The sequence below is a fragment of the Myotis nattereri genome (genome assembly GCF_964212035.1).
Source record: "Myotis nattereri genome assembly, chromosome: 19".
Classification (NCBI taxonomy): Eukaryota; Metazoa; Chordata; class Mammalia; order Chiroptera; family Vespertilionidae; genus Myotis; species Myotis nattereri.
In genome coordinates, this window is record NC_138095.1 from 24,242,741 (window position 1) to 24,268,817 (window position 26,077).

At 37.2% G+C, this 26,077-nt stretch overlaps 1 protein-coding gene across 2 annotated transcripts in view; it reads right to left on the bottom strand.

Moving 5' to 3' along the window:
* Window positions 1-26,077, bottom strand: part of TTC28 (tetratricopeptide repeat domain 28) — a 379,945-nt gene that overhangs the window by 192,812 nt on the left and 161,056 nt on the right. For both annotated transcript variants that reach the window (XM_081113799.1, XM_081113798.1), the window contains exons 3-4: window positions 6,211-6,358; window positions 556-828 (exon numbers count right to left, since the gene is read on the bottom strand). In XM_081113799.1, the coding sequence (XP_080969925.1) occupies window positions 556-828; window positions 6,211-6,358 (421 nt within the window). The remainder of the gene's footprint in view (window positions 1-555; window positions 829-6,210; window positions 6,359-26,077) is intronic.

Genomic DNA, 26,077 nt, shown 5'->3' on the forward strand with positions numbered 1-26,077 from the left:
GTAGAGTCACCATAGCCCTGCTTTTACTGCAATCCTGCAAGTCCTTGAATAATCACAATAACAATAATCGTAATCATAAGCCACACTTATTTTACAAATGAGGAAATGGCAGCACAGAGAGCTTAGGCGACTTGCTGAAGGTCAACCTGCTAGTAAGTAGCAAAGCCAGGATTCTAAACAAAGCTGTGTGGCCCCATAGTCCACACTCTTAACCACTGCACTGTTTTGTCTCCACCAATGAAATGATGACACATTCTAATGTAGACAAAAATTAAAATTAAGATGAAAGATTCACCCACCAGTACTACCATTTGGGATATTGTATCTGTGGGCCCAAATCTCTGAGGAGAGCAATGAATATGTTAATTCACATCTCTTGGCCTTTTGGAACCTTGGTACCTACTATACGAAAAGCCCTAAAGACCTAAGAACCCTAAAATGGAGAATGTTCTAGAGACACACTCACTTTTTATTGCACGTGTTACTCCCATTTATGCCAGGTTAATCAGCGTATTCCTTTCTGTACTGAAATAAAGGGGAGAAGCATAACTCTACCTAAGGTCTTGGCCACATCCAAGTCCTGCTGCATGTATCCAGTGCTCTTCTCTGTGTTTCCAAGAGACCAGTAAGCGCTGCTCAGGGCAGAGAAAACAGAACCTCTCAGCTTGAGGCTGCAGGTGCCAATCTTCAGAGCAGCTTCTAAGACAACCACAGAGGCCCCGTGATGGCCAGCTGTCAGGAGTTCCTGCCCAACCACAGACACGACCACAAAGGGACTCTTGTCCAGTTTCATTTTTTGAAGCTGCTGATAAGTGGGCTCGAGGGAGTCTGAAGAAAAACAAAAGAAAATTAGAAAATGTAGAAGAATACACAAAACAATATTGTCTAATATGCTCTAGAAAAAATGTTTATCATACCTCTTTATGGCCTATTTCAAGTACAAAGTCTTTGCAATGACAAAACAGATGGAGAGCAAGGGATAAATTTCAGACATTTTAGAAGAAAAAAATCTTATAGAATTTGAGAAGAAAATGTATTTAATGTGCACAATACCTTATTCCAATGGGATGATACAAAGGACTGTCTCCTATGGATCACCTTCAAGGTAACTAACATTTTTTTTTTAAAATATATTTTATTGATTTTTTACAGAGAGGAAGGGAGAGAGATAGTTAGAAACATCGATGAGAGAGAAACATCGATCAGCTGCCTCCTGCACATCTCCCACTGGGATGTGCCCGCAACCCAGGTACATGCCCGTGACCGGAATCGAACCTGGGACCCTTCAGTCCGCAGGCCGACGCTCTATCCACTGAGCCAAACCGGTTTCGGCGGTAACTAACATTTTTATAGACTTCAATCTGTCCAAGGTTCTATAAAACATTCTAGAGCTTTCCAAGTTATCATTATAACAGTCCCCTAGCATATATGACTAAAAAGGACTCAACTTTCCTAAAAACTCTGGTGAACCCACTACCAATTATTCTTGGATACAACAGTGAAATATAGTACTGAACTACAAGCCCAGAAGAATGGGAGAAACAATCCTGGAATGAATCCCCAGAACAGGGGTCCAAAGAGAGAACAGCTATTGGTAAGGTAAAAAGTAAGTGAAATATTATAAGGGTAAAATACTCCCCCCAGAAAAATAAAATTTAGAGGTAAGGTTCAAATATTCACCTAATTTTAATTTTTACCTTTATTAAGCTAATTCCTAAAAGAGGAGATTAAGTTAAAATCATTGGGCTTGTCACAAAAAGACAAATATTGTATGATTCCCCTTATTTAAGATACCTAGAGTAGTCAAGTTCAGGGAGATAGAAAACAGCCCAGTATTTGCCAGGAGCTGTGGGGAGAGCAGAATGGGAAGTTAGAGTTGAATAAGTTCAGAGAGTCAATTTGGGAAGATGAAAAAGTTCTGCAGATGGATAGTTATGATGGTTGCACAACACAGTAAATGGACTTAATGCCACTGAATTTCATAACTAAAAGTTGTTAAAATGGTCAATTTTATGCTACATATATTTTACAACAATTAAAAAAACTTTGGTTCATACTAAAAAGCACAATTTAACCCTCCTCAAAAAAAAAAATCAAAATAAAAACTGAGATGTTTCCCACTTTGTCTAAGTCACTTTACGTTTTACTCTGTGTATTTATTTATTTATTATATTCTACTTCATTCAGAAATTATTCAAAGGCTTTCTATAGAAGTAAGGTGAAAAACACAGAAGTCCAAGTGACAGGGAGACTCTAAGCCCCGACACCCTTCCTAACGGTGGCCAGGACACTGGGCTCCAAGCTTCCCAGAGGACGAAGCAAAAAGGTAAATGATCACTTTAAAATTTCCTAGACCTTTCAGATAAAAATACACCAACGCTCAGAAGAAACGCAGCTCTTCCTGAAACTGAGGCCTCAGGGGAGTGACAAGGGCCACAGCACTGTGCAGCGCTCACACTCAGCACCGTGCCTGCCGTGGAGACAAGAACAGGGTCATTACTGCTGCTACTTCCGTTCCTCGGTGAGAAGAAGGGCAGCACGCTGCGGAGGAAAGGGAATGTAAACGGTGTCTGCCTTTACATTCTCGGGTTTGAATCTCAAAACAACATTCGGAGGGAGATGTTATCATTTCCCTTTTACAGAGAAGGACTGAGGTGTAGAGGAAGTAAGCAACCTTGCTCAGTCAACGGAATAGCAAGTGGCATTGCGGAAATGAGATGCCAATCCTTTTTGGGGAAAAGTCTTTATTTTTTACATAATATTTCAGAAAGAGGCCTCCTGTAAAAAGTAACCTCCTCCTAAAAGGAGGCTGGCCAATTAGGCAAATAAAAGGTGAGCCCCAATTTGACCCCAAGATAAAAGCTTATACATTCAACAGCCATTTGCCACCAGCACTTCATAAAATCAGCTTCCCTGGACCCTCTGGAGCTGGGGAAACACCGTGACAGTGATAGCCCATAAATGTAATAGTCTTTAGATTACCGAATTAACAGGAGGAGAGAAAATACACACAAGAGAACCCTTGGCAAGAAGCAGCCCTGGCATCTTTAAAAGAACAAATAAAGGTAAACTAAATCTCACTTTGTAATTATATTATTAAATCCATGGTTGGCAGTAGTTCTATGCTACACCATTTACAAAATACAATGAAGTGAAATTGCTGGAAGACTATCTAAAAAGGAGAAATGGAAAACAGTAACAGGATAACTTGAGAAGTCATGAGAAGTCATGACAAAGACATTTTATATTTACACTTATTTTTATATTTTCACTAATGATTTAAAGAAAATACATTATATATGATGTAAATGTAACCACAGGAGAAGTTGAACTGATATCTGGTATCTGGTTAGTGAGCATAAGTGAAACCATAAAAATAAAGAAAAACAGACTGAATTCAGTTAGCAATATTGGCAGCAACAATATAAAAACGTCAAGTAAATTTCAATGTGGATAAATATAACATTTATTTGAAAACAAGGGTATATTAATATAGATTGGCCCTACCTTTTTAAAAAAATGAAATCTTGAAACTTCTAAAAAAAAGGCCAAACCACAGGAATGCTACTATCACAGGAGCTTTGCTTGCTTACATAAGCACCTGGACTAGGGAGCTTTCTGTGTTGCATTTAAGAATTACAAAATGGAAGCAATTGACACAACAGATCGGACCTATATATACAGTGACCCAACTGCACTGCTATGCAACAATGGCAGAAACTTAGAAAGCTGCAGGAGGCTAAACTAAAATGGGTAAAAAAAAAAAAAATGGGCAGCAAATAATGATAGATTTCGTGAATTACAACCATATGACAAAAAGAGAGGTAAGTCATTAAGATGTGAAATGATGCATAGAACAACACTGTGAAAAGCAACAGTGTCCCTATAAAACGTTGATAAGAAAAGCCCACCTGGAGTAGATACAGTGATAAAGGCAATGCTAAAAATAAATGAGATAAATTAAATTGCCTTAAGGAAAAAGAAGAAAATGCTGAAGCGCTCCAGGCACCTGTAAGCTGCAGCTTGCTCCAGGGTCAGCCTCAGGTCACTCAGTATACGCTGGGAAAGAACATGGCGCAGAAAACCCTAAGGGTGACAACAGCACTGAGCTGTTCCTCACTGTGCAGGGAGATTTCCTTACATTTATCTAAACAAATTGCTTCAAAGGCAAAACAGTAAGTATGATTCTGCTGATCTCAACATGTTCACTCCAGTATTCTAAGGCAGCAACAGAAATGCTTCAAAGTAAAAAAGTGGTATCTTCATGAACTAAATAAGGGGTGAAGGGAGAGAATGAGAAACTATTAGAGAAATGGAAAGGGGAGACAAATTGATTTTTTTTTTTTTTTTTGGTCCATACCTACCCCACCCCCACCCCTAAGCCCTGGAGCTCTGAAGCGCATCTGCTCTGAGTCAGAGTTTATTAACAGCGGGTCCCCCAGTGGGAGAAGCCATTAGGTTCCTGCAGCAAAGATTCGGCTTTGCATGGGGTTATAAAATCGCACGAAGAAAGGTTTCCTTACCACGTTTTCCCTAAAACATGAAATCTTTGACTTTCAGAAAAATATTTTTTATAGCTATGAATTGCCCAAAGACCATATAAGTAATGTTTAGTTCATCAAATTTTTACTTAGCATATATTTTAAACCAAATACTGTATTAGCCAGTATATTAAAACAATCTAATGCTGCAAACATTTTCAAACCTATAAAAAGGGTCTAATGAAACTGCCATCAACATGTTTAGGTTCACTCAAAAACATCCCTTCTCAGAGACAAAAAATAGAGTTCTGCTTGACATAATCTAATTAATTTGAAACAATACTAGCTTTCCACTCTATGCCATCAATATACCTTAGTGTCTCCATCATCTGCAAAGATGACAATTGGTGTACACTTTCAGCCCAATCTTCCTAAGAGCTCATTCCTCAAAAATCAATGTTCCTCAAAGTGAAGCCAATCTGTTCTGGGCCTTAGAACTTCTCTGTCCTCCACTATGTTCAATCCATTGTTTTTTTCAGAATACCAATTGGCACAAAGTAGAATTAACATGAAAAAAAAACACATTTAAACTAGTGTCTGTCAAGTTTCTCTTTTTCTCTCTTTCTTTTAAAAAACAAAACAAAACATTTGTATTGATTTCAGAGAGGGAGAGAGAGATAGAAACATCAATGATGAGAACCACTGATTGGCTATCTCCTGCACACCCCCTACTGGGGATCTAGCCCGAAACCCAGATATGTGCCCTGACCTGAATTGAACCGTGACCTCCTGGTTCATAGGTCAACGCTTCACCACTGAGCAACACCAGCCAGGCTCTCTCTCTTTTTTTAACTCAACATATCTTATAATGCTCCTCTGAAAAATGTTACACACACAGCCCACAGTTAGATCCATAATATTAGAATGTCTACTTAATGTCTTCGCTTATTTGAATATTTCTAGATGGCATATTGGTCCAAATAAACAAATCAATTTACTACTAGAGGTATTATAACTTGGAGGTACAGAATCTTATAACTACAAAAACATGAGGAATCTTCAGATAACTCTGAAATACAGAGATGTCGATTCATTTACCCATGGTCATATAGTTAGTTAATGCAAAATTCAAAAATGTAATCTAGGTCCACAAACTTCTAGGCCAGTAGCCTTACACCATCCTATTCTGGTTCATTGTCTGCTACTGGCAGTGATTCTTGATCTCCTTTGTCTACAATATATAATCTCTTCTAGGGCTACTAAAATAGAAATTTACTTCTTGGAGATGAGCACAAAAATTTGAGAAAAAGCCAAATTTAACCAAGTTCTAAGAGCAAATTGTTACTATCTAAAAATGCTATTTTATTTCTTCTTCATGCTCTGAAATTTCTTTCCAGTAGGTAGATCTAGAGAAATAGGAAAAATCTGCCCTATTACTTATTTCCTAGAACTAAATTAAGGTTTAACTACAACACTGTGAGAGAATAATGGGAACTATCACTGACTTTAGACAAATGAACAAGCTGGCCATTGCTTTCAACAGTATATAAAAATCATAGTGTAACTTTTCTTTTTAATAAAGATAGTATCTTAATTTTAAAAATAAAAAATATACGATCTTAGCAAATTGATAACCTATCAATTCTCAATACCGGAATCTAAACTTTTTGAAGGCTAGAAATGTTCTACTTTAAATTAGTGCCAGACCAAATATTTTTATCATACTTACCTCTCATGGGAGATTTCATGGCAGCTTCTACCATCCCCACCAGAAGCTGGAGACTCTTGGGGTCCTGAGCCAGTCCAGATGCAAACGCTGCCAGGGCATCGGCATGACGTCCGAGGTACTGGAGGGCAACACCCTGTCGGAAGTATGCCTGAAAATGAAGAAAATATAATGCATGTTTGCTTATACATCATGCTCCATCAAGACTGCTGCTGATTCTTTAGTAGAACAACAGATCAGTAGAACTATGACTGAGATGGTCTTAATTCAAAGACCTAGTAAATAGTTTGTAATCAAATCTGATCTCTTCCAATAACGTAAAATGTAAGCATACTTCTCTCAGATAAATTATAATTTATTCTTTTCAATTCTAGAACACATAAATTTTATCATATCCTTTGGCATTTATTCAACATATTGCTTTTATTGTTTTTGATTATTTGAAAAATATTTCTTATCCCACCTTTAATAGCATAAGTTCCTGAAGGACAGGATTTTGGAGATTTCCTTATATCTCACCAAAGTAGGTGGTACAGTGCAAGACAAATGAGAGACACTCAAATTCCACTTATGGTATATTTTCTCCATTTATGTAATGAATGGGAAAAATAAATATGTGATTATTATTAAGGCAATCTTAATAGTGAGTAACATAACATGGTCATATCAAATGTAGTATTTCAGACATAATATTTAAAAGCTGTTATCTAAAATATATGTGCTTTGCTTAGAAACAAAATCAGATTGTTTTTGTATGCTTTAATTGGATTAGTTTTAAAGCTAGTATCATCAGTTGTTGATTGTAGAACATCCCTCCTTCTAGTAATTGAAGAAAGGGCCAAGAAGTTAATAAAATATTTAAAGTTTAGAATAGTCTTAAGGAAGTGAAGTTTGTTTTCAAGCACACAGAGTAAAAATAAGTAAATGAACAAAGTGTTACTAGTATTTAACCAGCAAAGGACCTTGTACCTGATTAAATAACACATAAAAATGACATATTAATTCATTCACTGTTTATGAACATCTGCTTCTAAAATATTTAGCCTCCTATGTAACTTCAACATTCTTACAATACCACATGCTTATAACACAATTTTGACTTTTCAGTCCAATATACTTTGAGTTGTCACAAATTGTATTCATGGGATCTAAATGAAGTTTCAAGTAACTTCTAAAGCTACTACTCACTAAACACATAATTTTATAATTTTATATGTACACGTACACACACAGAGATTGAGTGAGAGCACATTTAATGTTTACAAAACGTATTTCTTTACCTTATCTTATTTCATTTTTACAACTACCCTTTGAGATCATTTAAGATAGGCAATACTATTCAGTGTTTCTATTAAGAAACAACCCATAAACAGAATGAATACTCATAGATTATTACAGGCTATTCAGATTTCTATTTCAGTTTAAACTATCGGCAGCTGTTAAAACTCAGACCCCAGTGAGACACTAACCTATAAATGTGCTTCCATTACTAATTCATAAGATCACTTCTTTTCACTGGACTCAGCCACTGTTTCAACCTTTAATGTGTTTTATAGACATTTTTCACTGTCCTTTTCATTTCACATTTTAGGTGATTTCGAAAATCTGAGAGGCAATATATGCAACATTACAACTAAAAATAACTACAGTTTACATAATTTTAGAAATACTATATTAAAGCCAAATTAAAAGAATTTAAATTTATTTATATAATATATACATGCCAATTACCTGTACACTATAATTATAATTTATGGAAAGAGACAAAAGATGTTTTTGGTTACTGATATTTTTTAAAAATGTATGTGGCAGAGGCAATATATGCAACATTACAACTAAAAATAACTACAGTTTACATAATTTTAGAAATACTATATTAAAGCCAAATTAAAAGAATTTAAATTTATTTATATAATATATACATGCCAATTACCTGTACACTATAATTATAATTTATGGAAAGAGACAAAAGATGTTTTTGGTTACTGATATTTTTTAAAAATGTATGTGGCAATCATTTGACAATATATGTAAGTCAAATCACTATATTGTATAACTTAAATCTATTCAATGCTGTATGTCAGTGGTATCTCAATAAAACTAAAAATAAACAATAATCTTAATAGCAATGGATTTTGATAATTTCTTACATATTTAGAGCAAAATTTTATCATTCATTACTTCACTGAGAGAATTGATTTTCCTGCCTGCCAACAGAAATCATTGAAAAATGTGATATATCTACTTTTTAGTCGGGCAAAGTTGTGTTAAAGGCCAGTCGTGATATCAAGTTCACACAGCAGTTAAAGAAGAGTGTGCACATTTGGTTCCTTAAGACACTCAATAATTAGATGAAAAAGGTATGACTGGGCCATGTCACCCACAATCCTGGCTTCCTTTCTTTGGGGGAGGATTTTGAAAAGAGGTATAGAAGGCTTTCAAAGGTCTCCCTTAGTCCTCCCTCATTCCCTTCCACAATCGCTAACCCAACGTCACACAATTTTTCTCAGTCACAAGCTTAGTTTATACCCCTGCCAAGACAGCATAATAAGTCAAGCTCTGACAAACCCTGCTCCTAACTCAGAGTGGGGCTCTCCCAACTGTGCTCCATGCACTATTCACTGCATGTACAAACAGCTGAATAGAAATCAGTTTTTGATACTTCTGTGAGAGGTACGCCACTATCAAGTTCAAGTGGATGATAATATAACCTAGATTGTGGGTTCATGTAATAGAATAAAAAGAATTCATTCAGCACAGTGCCTGACAAAAGTATTCAATAAAATTAGCTATTTTGATTATTAGTTAAATAAGAAAAGAATCTTACTAAGAACACATAATTACAAACTAACAGAATGTAAGGAACCCAACAAATATTTTACTATGCAATATATTATTCAATTCCTATCATGGCTTCATTTGCTCCTCTCCTGGCTCCATAAAAGACCACTGGCAACTGGGAAACTCATTGCTGTAAGGCTCCCAGACAAAAATCTGGGCTACCCAACAAGAAGAAACTGGCACTCAGGTCTTGGGAGATGCAGCAGCCACCCACAGGGTCCTCTGTCAGCCTCTTCCAAAGCCAAGGGGAAAATGTGCTGAGATTCACAGCTGCTTCAAGAAAACGGATGTAACCTGCTATCGCCTATCTGCCTCACCCCTATTGATTCCTGCTACTAATTTCTCTCTTCCTCAGAATCAGAGGTCTCACAGGAAGCTGCTTCATCTGGGAAAGGGGACATTTTTGATCACTTCGGATTGAGCAGAGGCAATATATGTGCATCGTGCTGAAGGAAGCAATATTAAACACTCGGTGCCCAGCCACCTCAGAAAATCTATTCCCCTGCCTAAGCGCCCCTCCCCCCACGCATACACCACATTCTGGTCACTGGTTACCCCGCAGATGGAGGAGGAAGGGCAACATGAATTGACTATAAGAGCACCTGTGCCCTGAGAACAACGGTTTTGACCTGAAGCTTTGGCCAAGAAGAGAACTGTATAGGGAGCTAGTTAACCTACTGGACTAAAGGTAGATTTTTCAAGTGTTGCACAGTCATTCATTTATTTTTTGTTGTTCCCTACAAAGAACCCTCAGTGATTATTCCACACATGCTACTAAACTATCGCCTCACAAATACAACTGCGTTACAAGAATAAGTTCATTCCTTCCTTCAATTAATATTCCCTAAAAATCTACAGCACCAGGCACTATAAAACAGAGGACGCAGACTCTCAATGTGCTCACAATCTAGAAGGGAAGAATATAAACAGCTATAAATGTCTTGACTGCTACCTGTAGAGCTGCTTACTAGTGAGATTTTGTAATACTTAAGCAGTAATAAAAATGTAACAAATGACTGAAGTATTTATGCCCTGTTGTTAAAACTGCTAGTATTTGTTCTTTATTAAGTGGCCATTCTTCTCACCTCAGAGAGTTTGCATAGATTAAATGTTTGTGTCCTTCCAAAATTAGTATGTTGAAACCTAATCCTCCATGTAATGGTATTTAGGGCTTTAGGGGGATTAGGTGATGAGAGTGGAGCCCTCTGAATGGGATCAGTACTCTTATAAAAGAGACCCCAGAAAGCCCTCTCTCTCCTTCCACTATGTAAGGACACAGCAAGAAGATAGCTATCTATTAACCAGGAAAATAGCCATCTATTCACCTCACCAGACACCAAATATGCCGTCAACTTAATCTGGGACTTCTCAGTTTTCAGAACTGTGAGAAATAAATGTTTGTCATTTAAGCCACCCAGCCTATGATATTTCGTTGCAGCATTCCTAAAATTCTAAGACAGGGTTAAAGTAAAAACACTCAGAGACTAAACATGTGAAAGAGGAAGCTCTTCACTCTTCAAGTACCACTGGAAACGATGAAGGACCTGTAAGTCTTTATTTACAACACTCCATTCCTGGTTCACAATTCTAACACATCACTCAACCTAAAATCCTACTCTTACATGGCTCAAGTAACTTATGAGGTAAACCACTACCATAGGTATGCACATATATTTATAACAAATGTAATACATAATAACATTTAAATTAAGAGTATTCATTTACATGGACAGCACATAGTCTATTGCTTAATCCAAGCATTTACAAATATTGTGCCTTCGATTTAATCTATACTTTCAAATTTTATATTTTAATGTTCCCAACCTGTCTTTCACTGTTAGAATTTCAACTTTTTTTTACATCTTCTGAAGAATAAACATCTATAACTATAACACTGTGATATACCTGCGAGCCAATCACATCACCTGCTACCACATCATCTTTTTAAATAATGTTTATAAATTAAAAACTATTTTACTGAATTTCCCTTATTTAATTTAAAAATGCCAAATGGGGACAATAGAAAAGCTGATACTAGTTTTTAAAAAGCAGCAGCAGTAATCTATAATTTAACACAACTGGGTCAAAAATGAAAATGATTACAGGATGTCAAAAGCACAAAACCTTTGATATACACAGAACAACTAACTAGACTCCAGTCATGATAGAAAAGAATAAAATGAGAGAATATATAAAAAAATGATTCTCAAAAGAAAAGGCACAATTTGAGATTTTAGTTTTAGTTCTCTAGTAATTAACACCCCGACTCACTGAACATGTCAATATTTTCTTTAATGTTTTCATATATCTGACTTTCATATACTTTATAAGGAATGCATTCATTGCATAGGAAAATAAAGGACAGTTTGTAGTGCTTAAAACAGATATCTAACATGTGAGTAAATATAAATATATACATATTACCTCTATAAAATTTATTAGATATTACAAATTATACATTAGATCACATAAAAATGTGAAGTGAGTCCTGTGCTTTAAAAAATGTGGCATAATGGCCCAATCTGGTTTGGCTCAGTGGATAGAGCATCAGCCTGTGGACTGAAAGGTCCTGAATTCGATTCCGATCAAGGGCACATGCCTGGGTTGCAAGCTCAGCCCCAAATGGGGGGCACACAGGAGGCAGTCAATCAATGATTCCCTCTCATCATTGATGTTTCTATCTCTCCCTCTCCCTTCCTCTCTGAAATCAATAAAAATATCTATAACAATAAAAGGGTAATATGCAAATCGACCCAACGGCCGTCCGGACGTCCTTCTGGATCGAGAGATTGCGCAATCGAGGCAGCCGCCGCAGCTGCGAAGGCCTACTCTTGCACAAATTCTGTGCATCTGGCCTCTAGTATATATACAGAAAGAAGAAAAAAAATGTGACTAATGCCCCAAACAGGTGGCTCAGTTGGTGGAAGCGTCATCCGTACACCAAAAATGTTGCCTGTTCAATTCCCAGTCAGGGCACGTACCTCAGTTGCAGGTTCAATCCCTGGTCAGGGTGTGTACAGGAGGCAACCATTCAATGTTTCTCTCTCACATGGATGTTTCTTTCCCTCCCTCCCTGCCTCTCTTTCTCAAATTAAATTTTAAAATATCTTTGAGTGAGGGTTAAAAATATATATATGACATAAAAATGAAGGCATATAACCCATGCCCTCAATAAATGTTTACCATCTTGCATCAAATAGTCACCTGTATATTTTGTTATGTGTTTAATTTAGAACAAAGGAGAAATTAATAGCACTTTCTGCAATGATGGAACTGTTCTCTGATAATGGTAACTGTTAGCCAGCCATATGTGGACACTGAGCACTTGAAATGTGGACAGTGTGACTAAGAAACTACATTTTAAATTTCATTTTAAATACTCTAAATGTGGCTAATAGTCACTGAATTGGACAGTTGCTTGTAGTCACTGGATTAGACAATGTAGTTCTAGAGTTTAGTCTTTCTCTAACAAACCTCCAAAGACAAATCTAAATTGGAAAGTGAAAGGAGAATACACTAAACAACTGAAATAACTATTACAAAAGCTCTGAACTGAGGCTGACTTCCTCTCAAGGCAGATGTGGTGAAAGAGAAAGGACTCATTAGGCTGACACTGAAATGCTATCCCAGTAACATTTTAGTTGTGTGCCTTTGGACAAGGAACTTGACTTCACCACACTTCATGTTCTATTTTCACTTACACAGAGGATGACTCTGATGACCTCAATAGTTGCAAATGACATCATATATTAAATATAAAACAGAGTAGGTATTTTTAAAAAATTGAACAGAAGTGAATATCTCATTGTTACTGTCAGTTTGGCATTTACTATTTAATCAGATGGCTCATCCACTTCACCAGTCTGCACACTGAAATCACCTTTGGTAAACTGGGTGAGGGGCTGACAAAAATTAAGCCCAAAACAAAAAGTAATAATCATAATGATCACCTTGAGTCATTAAGGAAATAGTTAAAACTTAGGTTTGGCATCTTCTGTTCCAAAAGCCTACAAAGTAGGTAATATGTTTGAGGGCAATTTTAAAATAAAAATTAAAAAATGGCCCAGCGATTCCACTTCTGGGGAATTATCCAAAGAAACGCAAAACACTTCAAAAAATACATATGCACCCCTATGTTCACTGCAGTGTTATTTACAATAACCAAGCTATGGAGCAACCCAAGTGCCTATCAATAGACAAGTAGATAAAAAAGCTGTGGTACATATATACAATAAAATATAACTCGGTCATAAAAAAGAATGAAATCTTACGATTTGTGACAGCATGTATGAACGTAGAGGGTATTATGCTAAGTAAAATAAGTCAGTAAGAGAAAGACAAATACCATATGATTTCACTCATATGTGACTCTAAAAAACAATATAAATGAACAAACAAAACAGAAACACACTCAGAGATAAAGAAAACAGACTGATGGCTGCCAGAGGGGACGAGGGTTGAGGGGCTGGGTACAAAAGGTGAAAGGATTAAGAAGTACAAATTGGTAGTTACAAAATAGTCATGGGAATATAAAGTACAGCATAGGAAATATAGTTAATAATATTGTAACAACTATGTATGGTTGTCAGTGGAAATACTGGGGGGAACACTTTGTAAAGTATATGGTTGTCTAATCAGTATGCTGTATGGCTGAAACATACAAAATAATACTGAATGTACTAGTAAGCTGTAATTGAAAATAATAAAAATTTTATTTTAAATTGCTTTTTAAAATATTCACACTTTTGGCAGTTGCCTGTGTAGGCTTCACTTATCTAGTAAATTCATTGTTTGGGAAAAACATCATATGCAGATTAAATAAGGTTCTTTGGCCTAAGTGGAAAAGAAGACCAAAAATGTATTTGTCGAAACATAAAACAGTCCTTCCTCTCAGAGTTTTTCCTAAAAGACTTATTATTAGAATTACTACAAGATGTTCTGATACCCAAGCCTGATACCTATCTTAGAATCAAGAAGAACCCCGTCCTACAATATCCACCCTGCACTGCACGGTATCATAAGTCTTAGTGCATATATGTAGGTGTTTTATTCTCCAAAACCTTTCCTAAGGTTTGTTGAACTACTCTCTGTGCTCAACACTGTGGGAGGCGCTTTCCACAGTTTATCATTAACCCTCACAACATTCTGCGAGAAGTTCTTATGACAACTACTGCAAAACAAAGAGGTGATTACGATACCTGCCCCAAATCATACAGCTACAAAGAGAGACAAACCTGCTGCCAAACTCTTTCCACTATTCCACATTATCTCTTTGATTAAAAAAATTAATGGTATGCAATTAACCTCTAAATCAAGCCTTTTGTCTGGGAATTCTTGTACTTGTAAAATTCAACCTATGGAGGCAGAAATGAAGGAAAATCAGAAATGACACAGAAAATTTATGAACGTGAATATTTAATCTCTATTCCATTAGCAACCGTTGATTGTAGAACAATTTTTAATGAATTGGATGGAAAGAAAATTCATTTCATTAACCTTTCATAAAAATGTATTATTATTGAACCAAACAGGCCACTGTACTTGCAACTCAGTCGATGTTAATTAGATTACAGGTTTGAGGCTTTAAATCAAAGACAAACAAAAGGAGCCATCAGCAAGCTCCTCAGCCAATGCTTGCTTGTTTGCTGGCTAAAATGAATTTTTACCTGCAATACAATTTACTATGCTTCTTTTCTTTTGTGACATTTTCAAGTGAATTTTCTCTCTCTTCTATTTGCTGACACTTTACATTAAAAATAAAAATAAAACCTTAAGAATCAGCAAAGAACACATTCTTCATGTGTTTTACCTGCTCAGCTGGGAGTAATCATTCCTATCTCTCCAGAAAAGTATACTTCTATTTTTACTAGTCTGTCTTATTGTGTGCTGAAAGCACATGCAAGAGATTGGAGGCTATTTTAGAAAACACCATTATTTAGTTTGCAAGCCAGAGTCAGAGACCCAAATGGCCTCAACATAATGTTCTAACCAAATCTGCAGCTGTGAACTGCTTCTCTCCCTAGTGCTGCTTTTGGTACATTTGATATCAATTTCTAAAAGAAATCTGCTCTCAATCCTGATTGTTTCATATCACATCAGCTATTTCTTTTCCCAAAATTAGTTTTCAGTGAATTGTATCAAAAGTGTTAAGATAACATATTTTTAAAAGAAATTACAAATCTGATAAGAAGATAAAGAAAAGATGAAATGACAACCAAGAGTTAAATAACTAAAGCAGTATCATTTCCTAGCACTGGAGGGATTCCCAATGGTAAATTATATGTCAGATTATAAAATGTGTGTACCATAATCTGGAGTTTCTCTTCTAAGCTTTCAAAATAAACAATGAAAGAAGTTTATGAAGTCTCCAAAAGCAATGGTCCTGAACTTCCTAGATCTTATTCTATGGATATGGCATAGGAGGTGTATAAAGTTGTGCCAAGAAGAAAACCAAGGGAATTTCCTGAACATTCTCCAAGAATCATCTGGCTTCAGCATGAGTTCGGTACACCTGCCCTACCAATCCTCCCTTTGCACACATAGCCTGATCCTGGGGAATATGGTAAGACCAGAAGCAAAATAGAAAAAAATAAGAATGAGCAGAAAGAATGGTGGATTCAGAAAAACACTGAAGTCAACAACATGGAAATTAAAGGATCCTGAATTCTCACTAACTACTGGCAAGAACACTTGGCATCTTACCTCCCATAATGTAGATATACCCAAACTATGTCAGATTAATGGGAACCTCTAAAAGCAGTCTATCAGGATTATTACCCTAAGTGCTATCCTAGTATATTGGGATATGGAAGTTCTACATAAGGCTTTCTTGAGCAGATGAAATTCCAACATTAGTGATTCACTCCTTGATCTTTCTTAGCTTCTGATCTATCAACTCTTGCCTTTCTCATCCAATTATAATTTAAATAGGGGTCTGTGAAGGGCAAAGCCATACAGTAACATAATGCGGGGAGCAGGCCTAAGCCGGCAGTCGGACATCCCTCTGGTATAGTCAATAATATTCTAATAACTATGTATGGTGTTGAGATATATCAGGAAGATCACGTAGGAAGTTATGTAATGTCTAATCACTGGAGTATACACCTGAAACTAATATTATAATGTATGACGACTGTAATTGAAAATAAAAATAATTTTAAAATGAAAAAAAATCAAAGCTCTTTTCACCTACATCACATTGCCTCCCCACTTCCAAAGAGTCCCCTTTCTCAATAAGGTAAATAGATAAACAGATTTTTTAAAAATAACTAAATCACAAAAACATAATAAAAAGTAAGTGCAATTGATATATGTGCTGTTTCTCTGCCTGTGTACATCCGGGGATCTTATGTACTTCTAAATAGTCACATCATATTGCTGACACATGTTCAGTAATTACATTATCATCCTCATAACACTTCTATAGCCCCTTGATGCCAAGGCTTTCTCTCAATCATGAGCTAATCTAGCTTTCCCCTACGAGACATGAAAAGAAAATGACTTTTATTTTATAGATGGGAAAACTAAGGTAAACAGAGGTTAAAGTTCACAACGTCTGCCTCTGAGTCCATTATAGTTGTAGTAAACAGAGAGTTCTGTTTTTTGTACATGCTATTTACAGAGACTTTAATCCTGAAGGGTCTATGCCAGGGATTCAGGTTTCCCATTTTCTTTCTTTGTTTCTGTTTTCTTAAGTAGTTATTTATGTGGCTGTCCTCCTAACTAAATGGACCAATCTGGGCATAAACCATTTTCTCATTTTCTCTGCTCATAGGAAGGAATGGCTTATTTCAGCACCGCAGATAGCATCTTGAGGTCTCAAGAGGATGACAAATTGAAACAGTCTCTTTCTTGCCTAACATTTCTTACCCAAGAGTCAAGTGATGATGTTAAGGAACAAATCTCTCTTCTCCTGACAATTTGCACTTATTTTCTTAATAGCCCTGCTAAGATTCAATGAGTTTCAGTTTGCTTAGAGCCTACTTAGTGCCTGTCGACAGGCGCAGGAGCTTTCATTCATCAGTGTAATAGTCCTATCGGTGATGCATTCTTATGAAATGATGGCAGCAATTCCAAAAAGGGAACGGCAGAGATAGGGCAGATGAATTTCCTTTCAAAAAAGCCATGAGAATAGCATAGCAGTTCCTCCGTACCTAGAAACTTAATAAATTATTTTGATTAAGAAATGGTCAGAGATTTTTACTTGGGTATAATATCAATGTACTAAAAAAATTACCTATTCACGGGGATTATCTATATTTTACAAAAAAATCATTTGAAAACAAGCACAACCGCCAAATACAAATGCAAAGCTCTATCAATAAATCTAGGTCTTGGTAATCACGCATGAAGAGTGACGTTCACAGACAACTGGTGCCTCAGTCTAAATGGGACAACTGGCTAAACAGTCCCAGATTAATGCTCTTCTTTGACTTATTGGGGTCTCTTACACCATAAATGCTGCTATGCTATTTGAGAAGTACTTTTTGTGCAAGAGTGACATGATTCCACACCCTCTTCCAAAGATCACAAATTGCCAACATTGTTCCCTTCATCATTTAAAACTCTCTTTCTATAAAACTTTTATACTTTTAGTCTGACTTTAAATTGAAACATTTTCTAGTATTATTTGTTGAAAAGTTTTAAACTACAGAATCAAAATTATTTCATATTTTTAATTAAATTCATCTTTGGCATTTTTTCTGTAAAGGTTTCACCTTTTATCAAGAATGTGTTACCAGCCCTCACTGGTTTGGCTCGGCAGATAGAGCGTCAGCCTGTGAACTGAAGAGCACATCCCTGGGTTGCAGGCTTGATCCCCAGTGTGGGGCATGCAGGTGGCAGCCAATCGATGATTCTCTCTCATCATTGATGTTTCTATCTCTCTTTCCCTCTCCCTTCCTCTGAAATCAATAACAATATGTATTTTTTTAAAAGAATGTGTTGTCAAAAGGAGTATACAGATGTTGTATTACAAAAGTATATACCCAAAATTTATATAATGTTACCCCAATAAATTTAATTCTTAAAATATGTTTACTACCTACTACATATAAAAGTATTCAGTACCACAGGGATATATAAGAAGAAATAATTAATATCAGATTTCAGAAAGTATGTATGTAATCAACCTGGGGAGATATATATAAAAGCTGCCCACTCAATAATTTAGGAATTGTTTCAAGACAACATATAAGTAAGCACATGTAAGGAATATGGGTCTTCCTCAACTAACACAGGAATTGTTTTCTACAAGTTCGTTTTCAAGTCAGTTGTTAAGAATGCTTAAGGATTTTTTCCATAAAAAGAAATTATGCTGTAAAGGGTGGTAATATTATCCACCCAGTTCACAATGACCTAGTCATACATAATGTCACTGGTTTACAAGACTAGCAATATTACAGAAAGGAGAAGAAATGGAACTGATACGTCCGTTAGCACATGACAAGCACTTTTACATAAGTAATGTTATTCAGTCTTAATCCGACAAGGTGGATTATTATATCTTCCTTTAAAGACAGGGATGCTGAGGCTGCTAAAGATTAAATAACTTGTCCAAGGTAACAGCTTGTAAGTGACAGAATAGAGATTCAAATCCAGAACCATCAGGCGCTGAAGCCAGGTCTCCACACACATAGCGCGCAGCTTCCCTTTAAAACAGTCTTCATAAGGGAGCACAAATGAACAAAATTAATAGAAAATGAGTTCTTCAAAGGCAGGGATCTTTTTTTTTTTATTCATATCCATACACTATAGCTGACCCTGGATATATCATCTATGCATCCATAAATATTAGAAAAAAGAGAAAAAAATATTTATTAACTAAAAAAATTCCACACCACTAGCATACCTTCTCTCATTCTGCTTTTCCTAAATTATCAATCCTAGCCGCTTTCAAATACATTCCTTGAACAGAATGTCTTTCAAAAATCCCAGTTTTCTCCTGAGACACTTTCCTGTCCTTGGACACTGAAATCCATAGAGCCTAAATCCATATTGACATTTTTTATGTGGCTCAGCATGCTCCCTAGCTAGGACAGATATGAATTTAACCCACAAAGCTTTTCCCATAATGCTCTTGGATCCGAGTTTGAAAAAGATGCACTGCCCCATGGGGAGAAATTATCCAAACTAATATCAATGAAGTGGATTTATCCTGTCCAGAGAGAATGCAAATGAACTCGGTTGCATCAACTTTCTGAAACCACTTCTAAAGTAAATTAAGAAACCCATTTCACGTTGTTTGAAAGGAATGTTGGCTGACACTTGCAAATGAGTCTTCTACAGAGAAGTAGCTCTAATTCTGCAGCTTATCATTTCAAATGGTTTTGGAGATGAATATTCAGATCCCACGTCAATTTTTAATGTAATGGATAAAATCCCAAAAGCTTAAAAACTAGGTTCCACTTCATAATCTGTCATTTTTTTCTACCTTCTTTCAGGATATATTAATTTTTTAATAAGTTATTTTAACTAGGTCCTAAAATGCATATTTAACCACAAATTCAAAAATGATGCATAAAGCCTCTAATTTAATTGATATCTTATGTAAAGAATCCTTGTTAATTATAAAATTGTGACCATAATGAAATAAAAGTAATGAAAATATAGGTTCTGAAATTATTACATTAAAAGTCTTCGAAAAAAAGACAAATCATTTTCTTAAGTTCCCAGGTGAGTACTTTTAATGTCCTATAGCAACCATGTTGATTATTTTCAAAATTATCCTGAATATTATTAATGGCAAATGCTAAACTACCAAATATTCTGCAATATTGATAAGTACTCTCTGAAGACATGGATCAGCAATTGCTGTGCATACATTTTGTGAAACAAGAGAACCAGCTGTATTTTCAAGAAAGAACAATATTTTCATTCCCTTCGGCACAACTGGCTCAGAGCAATGAAAGAGAAATATTTGTTTTTAAAATATATTTTATATCCACATTTAAATGCCTAATTAATCCTAATAATTAAATGCAACCACTAACAACTTTCTTTGCAAGATCTCTTTTTCATTTTCACAAACTCTGGAATTTAATGGAAATCATTGTGTCATTATGGCCACAGTAATAAATGCCTATTGGTCAATAAGCTCTGAACCTTAACAAGCAGTTAACTAATTCAGTTGGAAATAAGACCAATAGTTCTAATGGCCTCTAATTTCACTGCAAGAAACTAGCCTTATGAACTATAGCTGGTTTTCATGAGCTCTTCCTACAGCAAAGAACAGCAATTTAAATGTAAAAGACATGCATTTGAAATTCAAGTGCTTACACTGATTTTGCCAGGAAGATCATGGGTCAGAATAGGTCCTTCCTAAAGAAATATTTAAGTGCCATAGGCAGCGCCAAGGCAAACAAAAATAATAGGCTTTTAAATTATCAACGCTCAATTTAGTCTATTTGAAAATCATTCAAATTTTCTTTTACTAATTTCAAACAATCTGAATTTTTTTTTAAAGTGGACAAAAGTAACAACTGTAAAAACACCTTGCAATAAATACAAAAAGGGAGGCTTAGACAGTTGATCTCTTCCTGCTGTCTCATTCATTCATACTCCCCTGAGAGTGAAGGCTCTAGATTTCAACATAAATAGATATAACTTGGTATACAGCTATCAGTATACTTGAAATCAAGATAGTCTGGAGACATCAGTATCCACGCAAAACCTGATCCTTTCAGCTGTTTGTCTCACATTTCAACAGCAGAGATAGCATTTCAAGCGATGAGGTAAGAATGTCCCTTTGCCCTAGGATGCTAGGGATGACTTCTATATGAAGATGAACTACGTTATGCTCTTTGTTCTGCTAATATTCAATTCTGACCTATTTTGTGCCTCTATCCACACTTCTGTAAAAGCTACACCTCTTAAATTACATAGTTGAGCTCCTTATTCCGAATGACATTTAATTTAAAAAGCATTTACATGCCAAAGTTAAAAATCCTTATACTTCTTCATCACTTACTTTGTCACTTATGGTAAAAGAAGTTTAAGTTCTCTGGCATAATCTTGTACCAAACTTTAGACAAACCTGAAGAAAATAAATTACTATATTTTCCAACCTTAGTTCAATCATCACATTTTCTGCAAAGCCTAAGTTGAATCTTCCTGATAGCATACTAATTAAGACAGTAATAATATATGGTAGTGAACTAGAACACTGGACAGAAACCTTGGGCTAAAACTAGACTTAATACTGACAACCTTGTGAATTTCAATTACTTTTCCTCTCTGGGCCTCAACCCCATCATTTCTAAAGGGAGAGTTAGGGTTAAGTAATCTCTTAAGGTTCTTTATTACTGTAACATTCTAAAATCCTATGCTATGAAATTCTATCTTCTTTCATTATTTATAGAGTGGCTAACTGCTGAGGCATCCCAAACTTCTCCGTAGTACATTCACTATCGTTGGGAGCCTTGTGAGTACCACTCTTGGTTTCATTTCAATGTCTCCTTTCCAAACATCTTTTTCCTAAAAAGAAAACCTAACAAGGGTTTTGGATAAAAAATCTGCCACCACTGTCCCCACAAAGCAGGGCAAGCTTTTCCTTTTAACAAAAACACTTGCTATTGCCCTAACTGGTTTGGCTCAGAGGATAGAGCATCGGCCTATGGACTGAAGGGTCCCAGGTTCGATTCCAGTCAAGGGCATGTACCTTGGTTGTGGGCACATCCCCTGTGGGGATTGTGCAGGAGGCAGCTGATCAATGTGTCTCTCTCATCGATGTTTTTGACTATCCCCTCCCTTCCTCTCTGTAAAAAATTAATAAAATATATTTGAAAAAAAACAAAACAAAACACTTGCTACTGGCAAAAAGGGTGTGAGCCAGTCTATTTCTTTCTATGTGTTAATGAACCACCTATTGCCAAATGGAACTCTCCTTAATTCCAGACCAGCAAACACCATTTTCTGATGAGGTAAAATGACAAAGTACTAATTAGAAGGAACCATTTCTGAAGTCACAATTCGCATTAATTGGAAGTTACTACAGTGATTATTAACAAGTCACATTATCATTAGACCAAAGAAAATGTCAAAATTGATTTATGCATTCAGGAGTCTCTAATAAACAGGGTCTACATTCAAGGTCTTCTATAAAATGACCAGAGTAAAGAAAATAACACTTTACAGGTTAATGAATGCTGTGAAAATATCACATTTTTTATTGCTCAGATGCCTTTTTCCAGCATTAAATATACCCTGAAATACTGAATTAATGACTGAATAGATGACTATTAAGAGAAAATATTTTATTTTAAAATATCTAAAAAATACATGTAGCATCTTCTAGAAGCCTAAAATAATCCCTTATGACTAAGGACCTGAGGATCTTAAGATGCGTCTATATCTAAGGTCAACTGGCTTATTAAGATGAACTGAAGATAAATGCAAACAAGCCCAGCAGCATGGCTCAGTGGTTGAGCGTCCACCTATGAACCAGGAGGTCACGATCTGACTCCCCGTCAGGGCACATGCCTGGGTTGTGAGCTCCATCTCCAGTAGGAGGTGTGCAGGAGGCAGCTGATCAATGATTCTCTCTTATCATGGATGTTTCTATCCTTCTCTCCTTCTCCTATGCTCTCTGAAATCAATATGTATATTACATTTTTTTAAAGAAAAAGAATTGTGGGCAATTGGAGACTACTACATTAAAACAATAGAGGAAAAGTTGCTCAATTTATTGCAAAGTCATAATAACATGGGTAAATTTCATGTTTCTTTTGGAATTTGTCAGACTTCCTAATTCTTAATGTTTTTTGCAATTTTGAACTAGCTCAGCTTAATGTTAGCAGATTTTGGCATGTATTTGTACTCCGAACACACTTAAAACCTCTGTAATAGCCCTGACTGGTTTGGCTCAGTGGATAGAGCATCGGGTCATGGACTGAAAGGTCCCGGGTTTGATTCCAGTCAAGGGCATGTACCTTGGTTGCAGGCTCAATCCCCAGTAGGGGGCAAGCAGGAAGCAGCTGATCAATGTTTCTCTCTCATCGATGTTTCTAACTCTATCTCTCTCCCTTCCTCTCTGTAAAATCAATAAAATATATTTTAAAAAAATATTTTTAAAACCCTCTGTAATAAATAGTAATCTAGCTTTTGTTTATGTGTGTTAAAATTCCCAATTACTGCATATGGTCTGGATTAGAGAGCTATGTTCTCAGAACATAATGAACATGTTAATCTTATGTTGAAATAAAAAGGTAATATTACTTCAAAATTATTTTATGGTTAAGTTGCAACTTGGACTCTTAAGTTCTTTATGCTAATACATTATTAATCAAACTAGAGGCCCAGCGCACGATTAAATCATGTGGGTAGGGTCCCTAGGCCTAGCCTCCTGCGATCAGGGCCATATTCTGCCCATTCACCAGACCCCAGGTCGAAGGCTGCCTCCGCCGCTGGGCTGTCAGGCCACTGGGATCACCAGCTCATCCCCGGCTGCTTGGGGGCTCAGGCCTGTGGGAAAGCGGGTGCCCTAGTGGAACACGCTACCTGCTCGGGCCGTTCATGCAGGCGCCGCTGCCACTGCCTCTACTGCTGGGGCTTGAGGCACTGGAGGCCGCGGGGTGCACCAGCCACCTACCCGCCCCAGTATGAGTGGCCCCCAGCGGGCAGCGTGTTCCATCAGCGGCCAGCCCAGTGCACGCGCAAGGAGGTGAAGTTGCCAGTGCCCACTTGGCAGCTTGGCAGTTCCTGCATTGAGCGACTTCCCCCTGGTGGTCAGTGCATGTCATAGCTACCGGTCAGACAGGTGGATGGTCGCTTAGGCTTTTATATATATAGATATGATATAGATATGTAAAATAGCTATAGATTTTTCTAATACAGTGGGGCCTTGACTTACGAGTGTCCCGACTAACGAGTTTTTCGAGATATGAGCCGTCTATTGGCTGATTTTTTGCTTTGAGTTGAGAGCTAAAATTTGGGTTACAAGCCAGCTTCAGATACCCCACCGCTAGTTGGCGCAGCCAACGTCACAGTGAACGCCACAACATCAGCCCAGCATCACGCGTCTCACTCGTTCACTTTAATGATTTGACATACGAGTCATTTGAGTTATGAGCTCCGTCACGGAACGAATTAAACTCGTAAGTCAAGGCCCCACTCTAGAACTATCTCTAAAATGTATAATCCACAAAATTGTTTAAATACAGAATAAAATCCTATATAATAAAAGCCTAATATGTTAAGTGTCCAGTCATCTGTTCAACCAAAGCGTAATCCCATCTAATAATAGACAAACATGGTAATTGACCGTACCTTTGCTACGCCTCCCATTGGCTAATCAGCACAATATGCAAATTAACCACCAACAAAGATGGCGGTTAATTTGCATACGTAGGCTCCAAGCGGTGGAGCAAAGCCTGACAGCCCAGGGCTGGCGGAGCAGCGTAGCCTCATGGCTCCAGGGCCGGCGGAGCAGCGAAGCCTGACGTTTCTGGGGCTGGCGGAGCAGCAAGGCCTCACAGCTCCGGGGCCAGCGGAGCAGCAAGGCCTCATGGCTCCAGGGCCGGCAGAGCAGCGAGGCCTGACCTTTCCTGGGCCGGCTCCAGCCAGAACTCGGCCAGAGCGAAGGCCTGGGCCCTGGGTGCCAGAGGCAAACCGGTGCCAGCAGCCAGGGGAAAGGAAGGCCTATTGCATGAATCTCTTCGTGCAACAGGCCTCTAGTATGCTAATAATATGCTAAGGCCCCTCAACCGCTCACTATGATGTGCACTGACCACCAGGGGGCAGACACTCCGACTGGTAGGTTAGCTTGCTGCTGGGGTCCAGCCAATCAGGACTGAACGAGATGGCCGGACACGCCCTGGAGCCCTCCTGCAGTCCCTCCCCGGCTGGCCAACTTCCCCGGCCCAAATCGTGTACCAGTGGGGTCCCTCAGCCTGGCCTGCGCCCTCTCTCAATCCAGGATCCCTCGGGGGATGCCAGAGAGCTGGTTTCGGCCTGATCCCCCAGGCCAGGAAGATGGACCCCACTGGTGCATGAATTCGTGCACCGGCCTCTAGTACAATATAAGAGAGATTTGACAGGAAAATCTGGATGGGAAAATCATGTGTGACTTTAAAAGTTTTTGATTTTAAGGAATAACAATGTTCTCAGTCTAATTCAAGAATTCCAATGGAAAAAATAAAAAAGAATTCCAATGGATTACTTTCATGGAGCACAGGTAAGTTCTTTTGGTGAGATTTGCAGAATATGGCACTAGAGATGAATATAATTTAATTTGGAACAGGTGCAAATATCTATAAACATCTACTGGAGCCTGTTCTCTTTGCAGCAACATTTACACTGAGTTATATATTCTGCACACCAATACAGCTGCTCTACAGCTTTCAATGCTAATGTAAAACTTGCTTCTACCTATTTAAAATATCACACAAACAGTAAAATCTTGGATTAACCCAGTGTTCTGGTATTTTTAACTTCCTTGGGCGCTTACAAAAGGATAAAGAAAATGATTCTTTATTTCAGCATTAAATATATATGATTGTTTATGCATGAACATAACCACATATGTATATATGCACTATTACTCTTTAGCAATATTATAAACTTCAATAGAAAAAAATAGCATTTAGTCATTCTACTAGTCATTTGGCATCAGGTCTATGCCTGTGAAAGAATGAATACCAATCCTGTGATCGATAGTCCAACAGTCTGGTGTGGTGTCTCACAGCATAACACAGAAATTAGACTATATTCAAAACAAGTGGCTTCAAGCGTGTCTTGAAGGAGACCCATTGACCACAGAGAATAATGAAACATACATTCCCTGAAGCAAGATTACCAATAAAATAACAGCAAATTCAAACAGCCTTTCTTTAAAATAATCTCAACTCAAATTTTCATCAGCTTTCTTCTTGATCCAAAGCATTTGTGTCAAAAACTTTTAGAAATATGCTTAAGAATTAACACATGACAGCCCAACTGCTGTAGCTCAGTGGTTAAGTAAAGACCTATGAACCAGGAGGTCACAGTCGCATTCCTGGTCAGGGCACATGCCCAGGGTTGCAGGCTCGATTCC